The 18,833-nt window shown below is 43.7% G+C and overlaps 3 protein-coding genes across 3 annotated transcripts; 1 reads left to right on the top strand and 2 right to left on the bottom strand.

Moving 5' to 3' along the window:
* Positions 1-677: 677 nt before the first annotated feature.
* On the bottom strand, positions 678-7,568 carry echs1 (enoyl CoA hydratase, short chain, 1, mitochondrial). The gene is made up of 8 exons (XM_080848436.1): positions 7,424-7,568; positions 6,302-6,495; positions 5,957-6,084; positions 5,249-5,348; positions 4,177-4,281; positions 1,499-1,618; positions 1,227-1,294; positions 678-1,121 (listed from the first exon to the last, which is right to left on the bottom strand). Exons 1-8 carry the CDS (start codon positions 7,513-7,515, stop codon positions 1,056-1,058), a joined length of 873 nt encoding a protein of 290 aa, XP_080704562.1. The 5' UTR covers positions 7,516-7,568; the 3' UTR covers positions 678-1,055.
* A 3,236-nt stretch (positions 7,569-10,804) lies between these two features.
* sprn (shadow of prion protein) lies at positions 10,805-11,229 on the top strand (the record flags this gene model as incomplete). Its single annotated transcript, XM_080848520.1, has 1 exon — positions 10,805-11,229. The coding sequence occupies one exon, from the start codon at positions 10,805-10,807 to the stop codon at positions 11,198-11,200; it is 396 nt and encodes a 131-aa protein (XP_080704646.1). The 3' UTR covers positions 11,201-11,229.
* Positions 11,230-12,370: 1,141 nt separating this feature from the next.
* On the bottom strand, positions 12,371-16,918 carry mtg1 (mitochondrial ribosome-associated GTPase 1). Its single transcript, XM_080848680.1, has 11 exons — positions 16,755-16,918; positions 16,469-16,533; positions 16,263-16,367; positions 16,042-16,128; positions 15,610-15,666; positions 15,361-15,451; positions 15,047-15,108; positions 14,826-14,922; positions 14,488-14,569; positions 13,729-13,841; positions 12,371-12,735 (listed from the first exon to the last, which is right to left on the bottom strand). The coding sequence occupies exons 1-11, from the start codon at positions 16,855-16,857 to the stop codon at positions 12,638-12,640; spliced, it is 960 nt and encodes a 319-aa protein (XP_080704806.1). The 5' UTR covers positions 16,858-16,918; the 3' UTR covers positions 12,371-12,637.
* Positions 16,919-18,833: the final 1,915 nt, after the last annotated feature.

Raw genomic sequence — 18,833 nt, 5'->3', positions numbered from 1 at the left:
GGTTGCATACAATTTGAGCAGCGACATTCATCTTATTACTTGGCACCTACTGTCAAATTATCAGTGGCCCTGGCCATAACCTTACCCGCTTACTAAAGCGTCAAACTGCTTCTGTTGTCTGGGGGGGTTATAATCTTGACACAAACACAGTATAGTCAACCCTAACCCTAGAAACATGAATAGTCCAGTGATTCCGTAGCGACATCTAGTGTTGGGATTATTATATTCACAAACCTCTGATAAAAGATGGCGTCCACTTCCACAGGTTTTCCATTGACACGTTTCAAAAGTATTTTGGCATGTTAGACGGTGTTGTCATTGACAACCTCCATCGTATATGTCTGTGATTTGGAGTGTTCCTAAGGTGATTATCCAAATACTTTTGAGCTGGAGCATCGCAATGCTTTATGAGGTGTAAAACCAATGCCTGCCCCTTCATCAATCTTTATCATCTTTCGTAATCCCATGTTATAAATTCTACTGATGACAAATTAAGAAATGGAAAAACAGTTTTTTTGCTTTACCTCCTGACAAACTCACTGTTCTTATGTCTGATCTATTAAAACTTTCATAGTTTAGTTCAGTTGAGGTGTGGAAAATTATGTCTATGTCTTTGTAAGGAACTGTATGGCCTCACACATCACATGGTGTATTAAATGATCAGTCCCAACAATCCCTGCAACACAATCTACATTTTATTCAGCAAACACTTGAGACAAAAATGTCTCTTAGGGAAAATATATCAAAAACATGATAAGAGTGGATGACGTAGGCAAAGACAACAGTGTTGATCACAAGTGTGTGTATGGTTAAGAGTGAGCATACGAGTGTGTATGTGTGTGTGTGTGTGTGTGTGTGTGTGTGTGTGTGTGTGTGTTTTTTCACATCAGTGGTTTGTCACAGAGACTCTGAAAGCATGTCCGGTCTGGCCCACTCATTTGTCAGGCCGAAAGCAACAGTAAGGCATCACACAATCCAGCATCCAGCCATTAGCAAGAACTAAATACCAAAAATATTTTATTCTAAAACAGTCCAACGTTTCCACATTATTTCTTTTAGTTGTCTTGGAAGTCCGCTTTTCTCTTTTCAACGAATGCAGTCATCCCTTCTTTTCGGTCCTCCTGCAATGCAGCGGAACAGAGAGAATTCCATTTACAACCATCCAACACTCACAGAAAGCCTTCACGACCGGAGCCGACCGGAGCCGTGATGGGCAGGCTACTCACCGTGGCGAAGGTGGCGTGGAACAGCCTCTTCTCCAGACGGTTCCCCTCAGCCAACGTCAACTCGTACGCTGGAATCAGACACACCAGGTGTCCGTTTATTACATTGAAATAAGTACACGAGGGACACAGACTGAAATTTATCACACTAGACTTAGTTCCAGTTGTACATTGAAAACGCCTCTGGCTGCCTTGAGGAGGCAGCTAAAGAGAGGCTCAGAAGTAAACAAACAAACAAACAAATAATTGATCAGTGTGTTGTTCAGTTTTCAGACCTGCGTTGATGGCCTCCTTGGCCATCGCAGACACCAGCTTGGAGTTGCAAGCGATCTTCTCCCCGGTCTTGATGGCCTCCGAGACGAGCTGGTCCGCGGGGAACACTTTACTCACGAGACCTGGAGCAGAGACCAGCTCAGACGTTACCCTTTACACCTACTACACACTGGCGTTCCCCTTCACACACACTCCCCACTGGCGTTCCCCTTCACACACACTCCACACTGGCGTTCCCCTTCACACACACTCCCCACTGGCGTTCCCCTTCACACACACTCCCCACTGGCGTTCCCCTTCACACACACTCCCCACTGGCGTTCCCCTTCACACACACTCCACACTGGCGTTCCCCTTCACACACACTCCCCACTGGCGTTCCCCTTCACACACACTCCCCACTGGCGTTCCCCTTCACACACACTCCCCACTGGTGTTCCCCTTCACACACACTCCACACTGGCGTTCCCCTTCACTCACACTCCACACTGGCGTTCCATAACAAGGTCCGTCTTACGCAGGGGGAAAGGGGTAATTTTGGGAGGTGCTCGCTCCTTCACCCCGAGGTTTGTTGTTTTAGGGTGGGGCCGAGTAGGGGGGATTCTAGGGCTGGCGCCTGGACCGGCTGGGAGAGAGGGTTGTGGGGGGGTCATGGGTGGTCGAGGGCAAAATAACTGAGGTGACCTTTCAACCTCATAACAAGCCATTAGGAATGCTGGGATTGCCAGAATTAAGGATTCTCCGTGTGACTCGGTGAGTCTTTAAGCTCTTTCCTGAGCTCGTCTCTGGGGTGAGGGAGTACCCAGGGTGGGCTTCATGCACTGTTGACTTGACCTTGCTTTGAGCCCTTTGTTACTGTAGTCTCTAGGACTAGCGCCCTCTAGTGGCTCCAGAAGACATAGACCAGGCCACCGACATCACTGGGAAAGACCCAGCCCTGACCTGAGGAGGCCCTGCTACAGATCTGGGGCCGTATTCACAAAGAATCTTAGGGCTAAAAGTAGGTCATAAGTGGCGAATTTAGGAGAAACTCCTAAAAATAATGGGCGTGTCAGTCTTAAATGTAGGACTCCTAATTTGTTTTACTAAGAGCAATTCACAAAATATTTTATCCCTAAAAGTAGCACCTAAGTCTAGGACAGCTTAAAACTCCTCATGAGGACTCCTAAATCACTAAGACCTATTCACAAAAAATCGTAAGATGGCTGCAGCCGACTTGGAATTGATAAAAGACATTGCTTAAACCGTGAAGGTATTAATATTGTCGTAGAATTAGCGCAGGATGCAATGACGCCTTTAAACAACGATGTGTCCCGAAGTGAAATGTTTGGAAACATAAAGATTTTTGTTTGGCTTCGCGGAAAACGCAACTGACGACACTGGGAATCATCAGTCAGCCGTTTAATTCATCAAACTATCAACGCACTGTAGACCCCACATCATCCAACAGTTTATCCAGACAATCGCTTATTACACAATATCAAAGTAAATTCCATGGCGATCGCAGGAATGTCCAGTGACGGGACACACATTACAATAATTCGTCCACCGTGGCCTGGATGTACCGATGACTGGTGCATTTCAACGGAGAGCGGTCGCAGGTTTTTGAGAACTTACCAGCTGGATGCCGCTGGGGTGACAGTGGCTATTGGGACCAGTAGGCTTTCGCCTAGGCTACGGTTCACGTTCGTTTCGCTTTGATCAATTAAGATTGGAGGGCTTGAAGGGCCGTATGTGCTGATATTTGAAGTGGTCAAGGGCTGGAAATATAATATCCTAACAGTTTGCTGGGTGCTTTAATTATTACTGCCTTGATTACATGCAATTGCCATATTTTATATTGATCGCTTTATATTTCTCTTAACGTGCTAAGTGTCATTCCCGTTGGATGCACAAACTTGTCATCATGCGTGTGCATTCTGCTAACTGCACTGTCCATAACTATTTAATATGACTTAATTTGAAGCCTAGGTTATTCTCTTATTTTCAGTCGATATAGTGGGATTGTTAGAGAGACGTCACGAATGAGTTTTTAATGAGAGAGCCTGTCAACAACCAATCACCGTCCTCACCCCTTCTAAACTCGTGCATGAGAAGCGACGTCATCCATAGCAACGGAGTTTTTATCTTAAGCTTAGGAGTTGGTATTATCCTTAGTATGAGTAGGTCTCAGAGCCGTTGTGAATCACTTTTAAGAAATTACTCCTACGTAAAAGGTTTTAGCGCGAGTTAGGAGCACTCCTAGTGGTAAGATAAAAGGCTTTGTGAATACGGCCCCTGGAGTGTATTTGCCGCCACTGAATCAACACAGTACAATGGATCATTAACAGAACTAATAACCTGTGTATGACTGCCTACTACAGTACCAAGAAAGGTCATGATAACGTAACATTGAAATGTAAAAATATATTTTTTTAAATGTTTCATTTGTTCTCTTTCCAATTAAATAAATACTGTTAAAACTATTGACATGGGCAATGTCGATCACAAATTGGCCAACTTTTTCGACCAATTTTCAATCCTTCCAATGTTACTGGGTAGGTCTCCTTGTGCCTTTGTGATTGGCTCATGTCTGGTCTGCATGTGCTTGTGTGATTGGCTCTGAACTTGTGTCTCTCCTACTGTGTTAGTTGTTCTTGATCAGTTTCTCTGTGCTTGTGTAGATGGGTCTAGGGCCCACCTGCCTGCTTGGCGTCCTGGGCTGTGATGCGGTCTCCGGTCAGAACCATCTCCATGGCGAGGGACTTCCCTACTGCTCGTGTCAGCCTCTGCGTGCCTCCTGCACCTGAGGGGAGGAGAGGCGAGACAGAGGTCAGGTGAGTCACGCCCCGGTGCAGGTGTAGGCAGGTGTGCACCTCACAGTTGCTCACAGAACCTCGTGAGGAGATTAGTAGGCATGGGCCGCTGGGCAAAGGCTATTTTGAGAGAAGTTATGTAAGAGTCTGTTATGTGTGTATAAAAGTGCTTTGCGGGCTTTAAACAGGCGTTTCAACATCTGTTACCTCAGTGCATTAACAGGCTGTTGCACCTTTTATAGCTTCATTCCAGGTGTTACTGTGTTGTTAGGTAATGCATCATGAGGTGCATGTACTGGCTCATTAAATTACTCTTAAATTAAATTACTAGTGCCTGTTAGAAGTTCCATGGTCATCACTACATGTTCTGTCTGAGCTTGTTGTGTCTATGCTATAAGCTAGTTATGTGTGAATGATAACAAGCCACTACTGGTATGAATAAAGGCTCATTATAAGGAGCAGGCTATGTGACCAGGCGGAGGGAGAGCTCACGCTCAAGGTTAAGAACAGGAACACCTCCTGGAAGATGTTTATAGTTGAGGGTGATGTGTTTGATAAAAACAGGGCACATAATGGTGACACAACACTATTAAATGAAACATAATATTGGCCTGTGCATCTCGCATCACATCAAATATTTCAGTTTCATCTTAACCCTCTACACACTCCCTTTAAGCCCCCAATAGCCAGGTCCTTCTAACTGCATGTGTATGCCACAGAAGGGTAAAACAGGCATCAGAACAAAACATCTTTTCCTGTATTACATTGTCTACATGCTTTATCTTTTACACATAATCAATAATCAATATGCACTACAGGTCTTGGCCAGTAACGTTGCACTAACAGTCCTAGCCAGTAACTTTTGAGACTTGGGTTTCCTGCCATGATCCAGACCACACAGCTGGGAGACGGCGACTTTTGACCTGAGCCTGGTTTGGTCCAGGTGGCCCCTCTTACCTGGGATGGTCCCCAATAGAATCTCTGGTTGCCCAAACTGGGCCTTCTCCCCTGCGTATATGATGTCACACATCATGGCAAACTCACAGCCACCGCCGAGCTGTTAACACACACACACACACAAACACACACAAGTCACGTCACGTCACGTCACGTAAACATGTTCTCCCCCAGTACTCATACGTCAGCCTCTAAGGAGCTTTATCCATTACTACAACATGCGTGCAGATCTACTGCAGCCAAGAGTCATAATAAATAATACAGGTGTGGACACAGTATTCAACAAACACTGAACATACAGATTTATAGCTAGATGAGGACACAGGAGAAACATGCTTATATTTGAGTGCGTGTCCATGTAGGCTATGTGGCGTTCTGGTGCCCAAGTGCTTTAAAGGTGCAGTCCGTGATTTTAATCCAAATTTTGCCAATTGCTCCTCACTGTCCGTTCAGTGTGTGAGCTAAAATAAAACTCAGAAAAATGTGTTTGTTCTCATTCCAGGCTCTGTAAATTGGAAACAAACACAGTGCCTCAGACCAAGCCGAGCACAATTCCAGCCAATGAACACATTGCTTCAGGAACACGCAAAGGAGGGGTGTAATATGTTTGGCTGTTAAGCTCAAATATCAACAACCTGTTGCCAGAATCTCAGACTGCACCTTTAATGGGGGGAGTTCAAAGTGGTGTGTCCTTTCCTAAGCTCTTACTGCAAATCCGTTGACTGCTGCTATGACGGGTTTTCTGACCAGAGAAACCTTGTTCCAGTGGGCCAGAAAGTTTCCCCCGTAGCACTCCTGAAACGTGCGGTTCTGCATCTCCTTGATGTCAGCCCCCGCTGATGAACAATAACAACAACAAAAACAAATAAAGGAATAAATATAGACACACCAAACTAAAAAATATGGACAAACAATAGAATGTTATACATTCTCCTGTCATGGCTACAATCTAAAACGAACAATCCAATCCAAACAGGTTTGCATATGAGGAAATCACGGTGAAAATATTTTCACACCTAATGCTAAACCGTAAACAGGAAATGCTGGTCTCACCTGCAAAGGCTCGTTCGCTGCCCGTGATGACGATGGCGCCCACCTGCGCGTCGGCTTCAAAGGTATCCAGCGCCTGCCCCACCTCCAGCATCAGGCCGTCGCACAGCGCGTTCAGAGCCTTGGGCCGGTTCAGCTGGATGAAGCCAACATTCTGCTTCTCACCGCGCTTCTCTACCAGGATGTACTGGTACTGGCTGGCTGTAGATCCAGCAAGAGAATGTGTTTACTTACCTTTCTTCACTTTACTGACCAACAAAAAAAAAGTAAATGCTATCAGTCAATCCGGGGACACCGCAAGGAGATGAAACATCCTGAAAGACTCAGCAGCCCAGTGCTAGACCGGGGTCCTGGGCCATACCAGGCAGTGTAGAGGTTTGGCATTTACACTATAGACATTGGCATTGTCCAAGTGGACCACAGTTTCTCTCAGCACCCTTTGTCTATCTATAAATTAATCTTCTCATCTTTTTAAAGGATCCATCCTCTGGACACGTGCTACAGTTCATCACTTGGTAATATATATCATATATCATCAGTTAGCGAAAACCTCAGTTCCTGTCAGGGCTCACAAAAGATTTCTGAGTTGTCATTCCTCAAGGAACTCATCACTGAGTACCATAGTAATCTTTTATGAGTGTAAAAACTGAATTCCAAGGTCGTCGACTATATAGTGCCTTAAGTTAACCTGTAGGTGAGAGGGCCGCTCACTTGTCACCTGCAGTGATAACAGGAATCGGAAGGTTACAAAATCACTAAAGCTAGGTTTACCTTCACTAGGGCAGGGGTAAGTCACTGCTGATGTTAAACTACAACTAGCTAACGTTGCTGGTTGCATGCATGTTTTCAACATGTAGCCAGCATGCTAACTTAATATAGATAGCCGTTGACAAAACACACTAGAATTTCAGTGAAAGAAGAAACAATTCAGACATTAGAAACAAACTAAATAGTGTCGAAGGTTACCTACGTACAGTGTCAGTAAGCAGCATTGCTCTGCTCTGCTGCAACTTCGGCCAGACATGGTAACTTAGCCTGAAGTTCGCAGCGAAGCTAACCGTGACATTGACACACTGGCATGGGCAAATTCATACTTGCGGTTTGCAGAAAAAAAGGACCTCATACTTGCCTGAATACTGTCGCGTTAGGGTTGCTGTCAAAGGCACCAGCTTTGACGGTCTGAGGAGCGTTACTGCTGATTTGTAGAGTAGTGCCATTTTGCTAACGACAGAACAGACAGGACCAGACACTGTACAGCGGTGAGCTTCAAACCACGGGTTCCAAAGCACTCGAGTCAAGACAATCTCGCGATATCTCAAGGCCAATCAAAAAGTCAGAGGAGGTAGGAGGTTCACGGCCAATACTTTCTTTCGGTGGAAATTATATTATATTCATAAAGCATTCACATTAATGTAGCCTACATCAAGGTAGTGGCTAATAAAAATGTGTTGCACAGGCCGAATTACCATCTCCTCCACCGAGACAGAAAGTTGTGATAAAATGCTTAGCGCAAGTGCGTAATAACCAATTTATGTCGTAGTTAATAGCATCTTGGATACGGTTGCAAGGTTGTCGATCAGCTTCAGACAAGCCAAAGCTTAGTGAGGACACACAAACAAACGGAACCCTAAAACTGACGATAAACATATGCATCTTAATGCCAGGTGAAGGTAAACAAACGAGAACATCTTAAGAGTTATTTTTGCCTGACACCTTGCTGGCATCTTGTATCTGAACCAGATGGTCACAGGGACGAGAAAATGAAAACGTGACATAACGCCATCAGAATGTAGAAGCTACATTATTTATACTTCATGAGGCAAGCTGTGCGCGCCTCTCTTTTCTCGCGTAGGCTCCGTGTGATCTGTGAGTGAGCCACCGTTCCCGTAGCCTAGGAACGTGAGTCCGCCCGAGCCTCATTCAGCTGTATGTATATCATCAGGACGACTTATATTTTAGCTTTACCCATTTTACACCGTCCTGAAAATCAGTGAAGCTGTACACATCCTGCTTGTTTTGGGGTAAGTGACGGTCAAAAATATTATTATCATTTATAATGCCGTTTTACTGAGCGAATGGTATTCTAAGGTGAGTAGTGTACTATGATGATATTTTATCATCATAGGACATAAATGGAAGGCATTTGTCTAAATGGCGATGCGCACAGTGTCTTTCCTATCATCTGATGAACATCAGCTAATTGAATCAGGATAGGCATTTCCTTTTGACGAATTTCTGTTAATAATGGGCATTGGATCTGACAAGGTAGATCAAGTCTATTTTAGCCTAAATGTGCACCAGCTGAGGAATCTTGCTGTTACATATGAAAATGCTCGGATGTGGGGCATCGCCTCTTCATCTCCCTGTAGCCCATTTTAGATGAGGATACAGATGGAGTAACCCAAATCACTACATACAATACGGGGTCTGGAACACATATTTAACAACGTTTGAGATTTGAGACGATTAGTCTATCTGATAGCCTATTGCCTGACGACTTTGTGTTTCAACATATTTGCTTTAAAACTATGTAATAAAATGATGATTGACTGTATAAACATGGTGAGACGGAATGGGCAATTTTCATTTTTAAATATGGTATCTCTTAATTATACTGATTGAGGTTGAGGAGCAAGTGTTTGGTTGAAATTCCATGGACCAAACAGCAACGGTAAATTAGGCTACACTATTAGTTATGTCCACACGATGTCGTTTTTTCACAGGTATCTTACAAGCTCTGATGCATATATCTGAGGTATTAGAGATACAGTGGGGAAAATAAGTATTTGAACCCCTGCCGACTTCGCAAGTTTGGCCGCTTGCAAAGAAATGTGTGATCTAGAATTTTAATGGTAGGTGTATTTTAACAGTTAGAAACAGAATATCAACAAAAAAATCCAGAAAACTGCATTTTATAAGATTTATGACTTTATTTGCATTTGATGCAAAAAATAAGTATTTGAACCCCCAAGCCAACAGCAAGAATTCTGGCTCCCAATGGCCAGTTATGTGCCCAAAAAGCACACAGATTAGTCCTCATTAGGTCTCACAAGGTATTCCTGATTTCAACTGGTGACCCGTATAAAAGAAACCTGTCCAAAGAATCATACTTCACACCTTCAACCTCACCACCATGGGCAAGACCAAAGAGCTGTCCAAGGACGTCAGAGATAAGATTGTAGACCTGCACAAGGCTGGAATGGGCTACAAAACCACCGGCAAGCAGCTTGGTGAGAAGCAGATAACTATTGGTGCGATTATTCATAAATGGAAGCAACACCAAACAACTGTCACCCGCTCTAGGTCTGGGGCTCCATGCAAGATATCCCCTCGTGCGGAATCAGTGATCATTCGAAAGGTGCAGAATAACCCCAGAACTACACAGGGGGAGCTTGTGAATGATCTCAAGGCAGCTGGGACCAGAGTCACCAGGAAAACCATTGGCAACACACCACGCCGTAATTTTTTGAAGTACTGCAGCACTCGCAAGGTCCCCCTGCTCAAAGAAGGACATGTACAGGGCCATCTGAAGTTTACCATTGCACACTTGAATGATTCTAGGGAGGATTGGGAGACAGAATGTGGTCAGATGATACCAAAATCAAGCTCTTTGGCATCAACTCGACTTGCCGTGTTTGACAGGGGGGGGAATGCTTAATATGACCCCAAGAGTACATCATACCCACCATCAAGCATGGAGGTGGAAACATTATGCTTTGGGGCTGTTTCTCTGCCAAGGGTACAGGACGACTCCACCGCATCAAGGGGACTATGGATGGGGCCATGTAACGTGGAATATTGGGCTTGAACCTCATTCCCTCATTCCCTCCCATTGAAAACACAACCTTAAAGATTTGGAGAGGATCTGAAAAGAGGAGTGGACCAAAATCCCTCCTGAGATGTTTGTAAACCTGGTGACCAACTACAAGAAACGTCTGACGTCTGTGCTTGCCAATAAGGGTTATTCCACCAAGTACTAAGTAATTTTTGTCAGTCAGTTTTGGGGGTTCAAATACTTATTTTTTGCATCAAATGCAAATAAAGTCATAAATGTTATAAAATGCCTTTTTCTGGATTTTTTTGTTGATATTCTGTTTCTCACTGTTAATATACACCTACCATTACAATTATAGTTCACACATTTCTTTGCAAGTGGCCAAACTTGTTAAAACGCAAGGGGTTCAAATACTTATTTTCCCCACTGTATAGGTAACTTCATAGCCGTCGTCCAATGCAGCTCACCAACCCTGCCAAACCCGGTGCTAATGTTAAAGTTCCTAAACAGAACAGATTTTGTGCATTTGCATAAAGTAACTGAATGCAAGAATGCAACTGATCACAACTGTGTGTGTGGTGTATGCCTTAGCATGTTCTAGTAATTTGAAGTGCATGTTTTTAACCAAAGTAACTTTCAAAAGTAGCATTCCCTTTGTCGTTAATTACCATTATTTAGAGTGATTAACTCTTGCCCCCCCTCCCCCAGGTGTGTTTGGTGGGCAGTGCAGGATGAGGCGAGTGTGGGTAGCTAGCTGGGCCATGCTGCTGCTGTTTGCCCTGCTCTGTGACCCCGTTGCCCCAAAAGGGGGCAGGGGGGGCGCTAGAGGCTCGGCACGAGGTACAGCCCGCGGGGGGCGTGGTCGGAGTGGAGTCCGCACATCTCCTGTGCGCGTGGCGAGTGCAGCGGCGGCGGGTGCGGCGGTTGCCCTGGCAGCAGGAGGGTGGTACGCATCAGCGCAGAGACGCCCGGACGACAGCTCCGAGCGGGACGACCACTACGCCAACCGGACCGACTGGGACTTGTACAGCGCCAGAACCTCAGGCTCTGCCCCCTCAGGCTGTTTCCTCACCAAAGTGTGGTCAGTGCTGCTGTCAATCAACACACTGGCCTACGCCCATCTCTGAGGCACCAGAGACTGCCAGCTATCACACAGCTCGATAAGCTACCTTTTGTTCAGTACCTCACCTGCGCAATAAAATCACTAGAGAACACGTTAGAACACAGTTTTTATTAAATGTTGCTGAAGCTCTGATAAGGACGCCTATGAGGGAAAGGCTGGTGTGAAACTGTCAAGACCGAAATCTTTAGCTGAAAGATAATCTGTACCTGTCCGCTTGTATGGGCTTGATTAGGTAGGGGTAGGATGTCTGGTGTGGGAAGACCAGGATGAGATCCAGCGGTGAGGAATGTTAGTGTTTAACTCTGCAGTCGAGTTGGTGTGGGCTATTAAGTGTTTAACTCTGCAGCCGACTTGGCGTGGGCTGTTGCAGGCTACCGGCAGGTCTAATCCACTGACCATAGCTACACTCAGACAAGCGTTACCTGTGCTTACCTTAGAGACACTCACCTGCACTCCGCTTGGACCGGTGTCAGCGCTCACCAGACGTGCACTGTTGACATAACCCAGCTCTTCCAAAACACTCACTACCACATCACCTGAGAATCAGGTGTTCAGATGTTACTGATGATGTACCCTCCATATTCATGTTAAGTGCAATGTCTCATATTTCTACCCTTGTACACGTGATATGTCTTGTTATGTAACACTTCATTAAAGTATATAGATTTAAATCTAATTTTAGCTATAGCTTATGAAAAACAGGCATGGAAGATTTGTATTTTCGATATGAAGTTTGTAAGAGTTTTTGATTGCAGAAATGAAGACATCTCAAAATTTAAGAAAATTAAGATAGAGAAGCTATGTATCTGGTGAATTAAACCAAACATATATTTGTATTAGAAATATTTTGATAGAAACTTAAATCTTTCCATTTCTATCTAAGTAATGCAAACAAAGACAATAATGTTCCCTGCCGTTTTTTCTGTACGTTGTCCAATGGAAAATGTTTTTGTAAGTTTGTGTACAGTCATATTGGCTCTTCAGAATGCTGTAGAGTCCCTTGTTGTTGTTGACCAAGTGTTTGTAATATATCTGTTCCTCTTATATAGTGTTCTTAATTCCCAGTGAAAATATCAGAATAGTTATATTGTATCAGCCAACCGACATCTGTGGGAATCTAAATTAATTTACCTGTTAACCAACCTTTCTGTTTAATTACAAAGTTCAAACAAGATGAAAATAAATACTTTATTGCTGTGGATGTGCACCTTCTCACAAATGCAAGTACTTATATATACAATATCCTGTGATGATTTTTATGAAACACAGAAAAAGTCACTTGCATGAAACGACCTCTCGTCATGCCCAGCTGAGTCCATGAAGAAGTCTACTGCTAGCCTTGCTAGCTGCTATCAGTGCGGCACCCTGCCCAGTCTGGTTGCCAGGTCATCAATCGACCTGCCGAGTCGTCCCGTCTGGTTGCCAGGTCATCCTGTGTGGATCAGTCCAGCATGACTTTCCCCAGCTCCCCCTTCCTAAAGGCGCGGATGAAGTCATAGGCTGCTGCTGTGTAGTTGGGAACTGTGATGGTGATGTTGCCTGGACAACATAAGACATACAGAGAGTGCCAACAGTCATTGTCTGATGAAAACATTGAAAAAGAAACTGCCCACTAAATCACTATGAACAGGTAATGTCTGAAATAACACCCTACTAACTTAATGAAATAGCTAGCTATCTAGCATAGCTAGTAATCATTACCAGTCAATATCTAATATTAGCTCATTTTGTTTTTAAAACAAGTCAAACTAATAATATAGTTCATAACCACTAGCTAGTTAGTTCATGTTAGCAGACATAGTACTGCCAAATATTTCTGTAGCCACTCACTCTGCCAGACCAGGTAGATGGATCTGGCTGTTTATCAGATATGGTTCTGAGCTGTTGACACCAAAACATTAATAGCAGTCTATATTTCACCCGATGTCAGTGTTATGTTTCCATATCTGGCTGCTTATCTAAGACGTTCCTGAACCATTTATAATAAATATTGAGATTTGCTATTGAAGACTCAAACGCATGTCTTGTAACAATAGCCATGAAAGTGGAGACTTGTTGTAAGGGGGATAATGACATTTCTGAATGGCAGAAAACAACGGCAGCAAGTCGGATGGTATTTTGTCATATAATCTGTGTTGGTGGTTTCTTTAATTACTTCACAAATACAGCAGATGAGTGTCCTTGATTGGAGAAGTTATGTGGCTTATTAAACACAATAAATGAAGACTGTTAACTCATTTTGAATACGGTTTTATTAATCTTAAATTGTACTGTGTCCCGTAAACTCATAGTTATAATACTATAATACTAATACTTTATAATACTACATAATTATAATAATCTGTCATTTGCTGGGTGAGGGTCTGTTACTGTTGAGCAATCACACTTTCTCTAGTTACTCTTCCACACAGAAACAGATGTGGATATCTGTGTATCTGTGTGTGTGTGTGTGTGTGTGTGTGTGTGTGTGTGGGTGTGTGTGTGTGTGTGTGTGTGTGTGTGTGTGTGTGTGTGTGTGTGTGTTGCACCCACCTATTCCAGTGATGGCCTTCACGCGCTGTGTCTTGCCCAGCTTGATGGCGATGCGCTTCAGCACCTGCTCAGCGCTGTCACAGGGCTCCCCCAGGTCGTACTTCTCCACATAGCTACACAGCAAGGAAACGGCACAGGAAACACCATGGCACAGACTGGCTCATAACATATACAGTGAGTTTATCCCCCCAGTCTACAGAGAAGCAGCCTCAGGAACCCGAAGGGAAATTCGGCTAAAATAATATAATAACACCAGTGTTTCACTAGACTGTCCAACTGGATGTTTGATTTGGCACGTCTAAAAGCATGTTGGGCTTGGGAAGTGGCCATGTTCCTGAATATTGTGTGTTTGTGTGTGCGACATAAACGGAAACTGAAGAGCAGGTAGTCTGCACTCACCTGAAGCTCTCTAACCTGTAAAGGTTGAAGAGCAGGTAGTCTGCACTCACCTGAAGCTCTCTAACCTGTTTAGGGTGAAGAGCAGGTAGTCTGCACTCACCTGAAGCCCTCTAACCTGTTTAGGGTGAAGAGCAGGTAGTCTGCGCTCACCTGAAGCTCTCTAACCTGTTTAGGGTGAAGAGCAGGTAGTCTGCGCTCACCTGAAGCTCTCTAACCTGTTTAGGTTGAAGAGCAGTTAGTCTGTGCTCACCTGAAGCTCTCTAACCTGTCTAGGGTGAAGAGCAGGTAGTCTGCACTCACCTGAAGCTCTCTAACCTGTTTAGGGTGAAGAGCAGGTAGTCTGCAAGGCTGATGACTCACCTGAACCTCTCTAACCTGTTAAGGGTAAAGAGCAGGTAGTCTGCAATCACGTCCTCCCCAACCAGATGGTCCAGGATTGTGCCTAACATAGAGAGACAGCAAATAAATACAGGAAACAGCTCATGCCCAGGTCCACGCTACTACTGCTGACACAATAGTATGGCCTGCCTGCACACACACACACACATTCTAAAATGCAGCAGAACACAGCTGTAGTGACCCTGATTTAACAACATTTAAACATAATTTAGACACTTGAATAAGTCCTACTGCTATGCTTACTATGAGTGTGTGTGTGTGTGTGTGTGTGTGTGTGTGTGTGTGTGTGTGGGGCTTACCACACAGGGCTAGCTTAATTCCCGTCTCCACACTCTCAATGCGAGGTGGCAGGACGCCTGGAGTGTCAAGTAGGTGCATCACCGGGCGTTCACACACCTAACCACAAGGAGGCATTTCATTGAGAGACACTAACTCACACACTCATACAGTACATAGGTAGACATAGACATGCAACCCCCCCCCCCACACACACAAACAAATGACAAATAATCAGTCACACCTGAATTTTGGTCAACACTGCTTTAGTGATCCCCGGCTCAGCACCGACTCGTGACGCTTTACCTAAGGACACAGAAAAGTTCAGATGAGAGGAGAAATCTCTGAGCCCACACGCACGCACACACACACACACACACACACACACACACACACACACACACACACACACACACACACACACACACACACACACACACACACACACACACACACACACACACACACACACACACACACACACACACACACACACACACACACACACACAATCATTCACAGGGTTATTGTGTGAAGCACAATGGGCATATCTGAGACCTTTCTTCAGGTTGGTTCTCCGTAGAGCGTTGATAAAGGATGACTTCCCTACATTGGGAACCCCGATAACCATAAGACAATAGTTCCTTTCCTGGGAATTAGAAGAAATTATCAAGTCACTGGGAGTCAGCTTAACAAATGTAAGCGGTCTTGGAACAACACCATTAAGGATGGATGTTGGGTGGGGCAAATTTAAGAACTAAGAACCAAGATGGCGACCTGCTAAGATTCCAAGGGTGCACTTCTTACCTCGCCTCTGTGAAAGCGTGGACGATTCTCAATCAACTCGACCACCTGAGGAACTATCTGAGGGACAGAGGACACATTCATCAGTCTATACATCTGATGTCATTAACGGACTATTTGGTAGCCTGACACCCTGATCTGCTTTACAAGATATACAAGACTCATATATATAAATTCGACTACTGTGAGCACTAAGGGATGGACTAATAAATGAGAAGATGGATATAATTGACAATAATTCTCATGGAAATAGAGGAAAAAATACTGGGGACTACGCATATGGATCAGATATACGTACACAAGCCTTAAAATAAATATGTACAATGGCCAAAAGTATGTATATGGCATCTTTACAAGTTCAGTGTTTTGACTCTCAACTCTCTGTCTTAACATGAGTCAAGGAAGTCACAAGCCAAGGAAGTCATGTGATCTCACCTTTTTCACATTATCATCCTGCTGCCTCAAACAATCCGTGAAAACAACATTCTGGACGCCATCTCTCTCCAACCGTTTCAGAATACTCTGGGAGGACACAACCAGTGTCATGTTTACAATTAACAAACATGCCATGTTCATGTTGGTGGACAGTATGAAATGCGTGCAATGCAACGGCACTGACAAGGTTTTTAAAGACAGCAGAATAACTGGGCTCGTACTTGTTTATTTGAGGTATCCGCTAAGTCCACTTTATTCAGGACTAGTAGATGGGGACGGACATCCAAAGACTCCTGAAAGAGAGGGTTTCTACCAGAGAAAGGAATGTAGCCCAGTTAAAGAATACAATCTCGTATAGACATTGAAGTTAACACCCGGTAGGTAGCCTACAGCCCGCGTTATGTAGACAGCAGGTAAGGAAGGATATTCTGGCGTCGTGGATTTCTATGATGCAGTCAACGTTCTTCAGATTTGATTTCATCTGCTTGAGTCCTGACCGGGAGAAATAGCACTGTCACACATCATTCATCTTTCAAAACTCCTGTAAACATAACAGCGCACATTACAGCTAAAGGTTGTTTGACATGTCACCACTTTACAGGCATACATTCTATGTGTACAGTGAACTGTATGGGGCATTAACACAGTGGGGAATTTGTATTACCACTAGGATTTTGGTCGTCTGTTTAATATATCTATGGGAAAGAACGAACCTTTTGCCATATGACCGGGAAACCAATGAGCGACCTCCCTTTCGCCGAAGTCAAACGCTGACCTGAATTTCACAGCATTCTGTAACGTCCGACAAAGCTTCATCGTGTATAAAATATTTTTGACATTCAGTCACATATAAATCCTTCAAACACGCGTGTAGCAGCGTGAAGCCAGTGTCAATAACGCCAATTTCAATATGGCCGACAGTATTCACTTTTTAAAATAAAAGTCGAAACTTACTTATTAGTAGGCTACAGATACTGACACTTTCCCTGTCTGGCTGACTGATATGAAGCGCAAAGGTTACAATGTACTATGTGTTCACCAGCTGTCATGGGTGTACATACAAATGTGTTTGCTGAATATATGAATTTTAAATAGGGAACACAATAATATACTCTGTAATTATCTGCGGTTAGTGGTGTGAAGGTGCCAGATATACCAGTATGAAAACCCCAGTCGAGTCATACACTAGACTAGAAGATTATGGCTGACCCCTTCCACCTGGTCGGGTGTTTTTTTGTTGTTGAAAATCTCATAGATATCTTAGATAAAGGCTAGATGCGGACTCTTGAATGTCCGCACAGGAGGCCATTTTGAGGACAGTATGCTTCCGGTAGGGATCAGTGGTACGTAAGGTAACGTCAGTGATCTTTACAATCGTTTACACTCTTATCTCCCGGAAAATTTGACGGATTTACAAATGACTTGATTTACAATCGTCATTACCTTGGTAATAATTCTGGATGCTTGAACATGTTGAAATCGTGTATCACGGCTATTGTGTATCAGTCATTTTACATCAATTGGCGAGTAATTGTTCTTTCTTTTCAATATAACTTAAGTTGCACATAATAAAACTGAAGTTACACATGATTTCCAATCGGGTTGGTTTGTTAAACATCTTACATTATGATTTCGACAGGAAATTGCTGACTTTATTGCCAATGAAGATGCCAGAATTTTGTGCAACCTGCTCTATTGAACACTCCCTTGAAACGAGACCTGACAATGTTATTTTCATATGAAAACCCAAGTTTATAATTCTTCATAAGTATGTAGTGCCATAAGAAATATCTTACGTTTATAACAAACCAACCCGTTTGAAAATCGGTTGAAAATTGAGTTCTGGTTATTTAAAAAGTACCACTACCAACACAATGTTAAGGGGGAGTGAGCTATACTGTCCTCAAAATGGCCGAAATGTGCGGACATTCGACTCCGTCGGCCAGAAACGCAGGCAGGATATCTAGCCTTTATTATAGATATCTATGGAAAATCTCCCCTTTGCTAAGAGACTGCCTCAGGACCAAAACCTCACATATTCTTTCAGATGGCATTCAGTCTCACACAACTCAACAACTCTGTTCTGCCTATTCATATTAAAAGTCTATAGGCTCAATGTATTCAGGGTGTTCTATGACTCACAAGCAGCATAAATAAATCGTTTTTTTATCAGCTGTGTGGACCTTGCTGATCCACAATAGATTTCATGTAGAAATGAATGATAATAAACAGCAAAAAACAGAATCTTGTGTAGCCTACCTAATATGTTACCCTCTAATTCCATGGTTATTTGCACGATGCGTCTGTTGAAATGACAACATTGGCAAATGCAATATACAGTGTTTATATATTTGGAGAAGTTAGCAGCACATGCGGTGTAAAACGTTGTAATATTCGTCAAACTAAACTTTGAAGCAGACTTGTATTTTGACGCTTTTCGTCGCTTACTGTCGCTAGCTCCACGGAACTCACGAGTGTAAACAGTTGTTCTTCATTACACGCGACCGAATGCGGACTTGTTACCCAGATTTTTACTTACCGCCCCTTAGTGGTTAAGATGTCACAATGCCCAACACTTTCCTGAATCACTCGGTATCATCGACAGCTTTCGATTCTTGTGCGTGAAATTTAGTGGGGATGACGCTGGCTGACCGAAGACTACCGATGAGATAGCCATAGTTCTTTAACATCAGCCCTAGTGCAACTATCAGTTCCCCCTTGACTTAGTATGTTTGGTAAAGTTATTTCTTTTGCTTATTTTCAATAGATTAATTATTGAGCAAAACTTGACC

This window comes from Sprattus sprattus (assembly GCF_963457725.1).
Source record: "Sprattus sprattus genome assembly, chromosome: 12".
Classification (NCBI taxonomy): domain Eukaryota; kingdom Metazoa; phylum Chordata; class Actinopteri; order Clupeiformes; family Clupeidae; genus Sprattus; species Sprattus sprattus.
The sequence above is the reverse complement of the archived record's forward strand: the minus strand, read 5'-3'. Positions and strand labels throughout refer to the sequence as shown.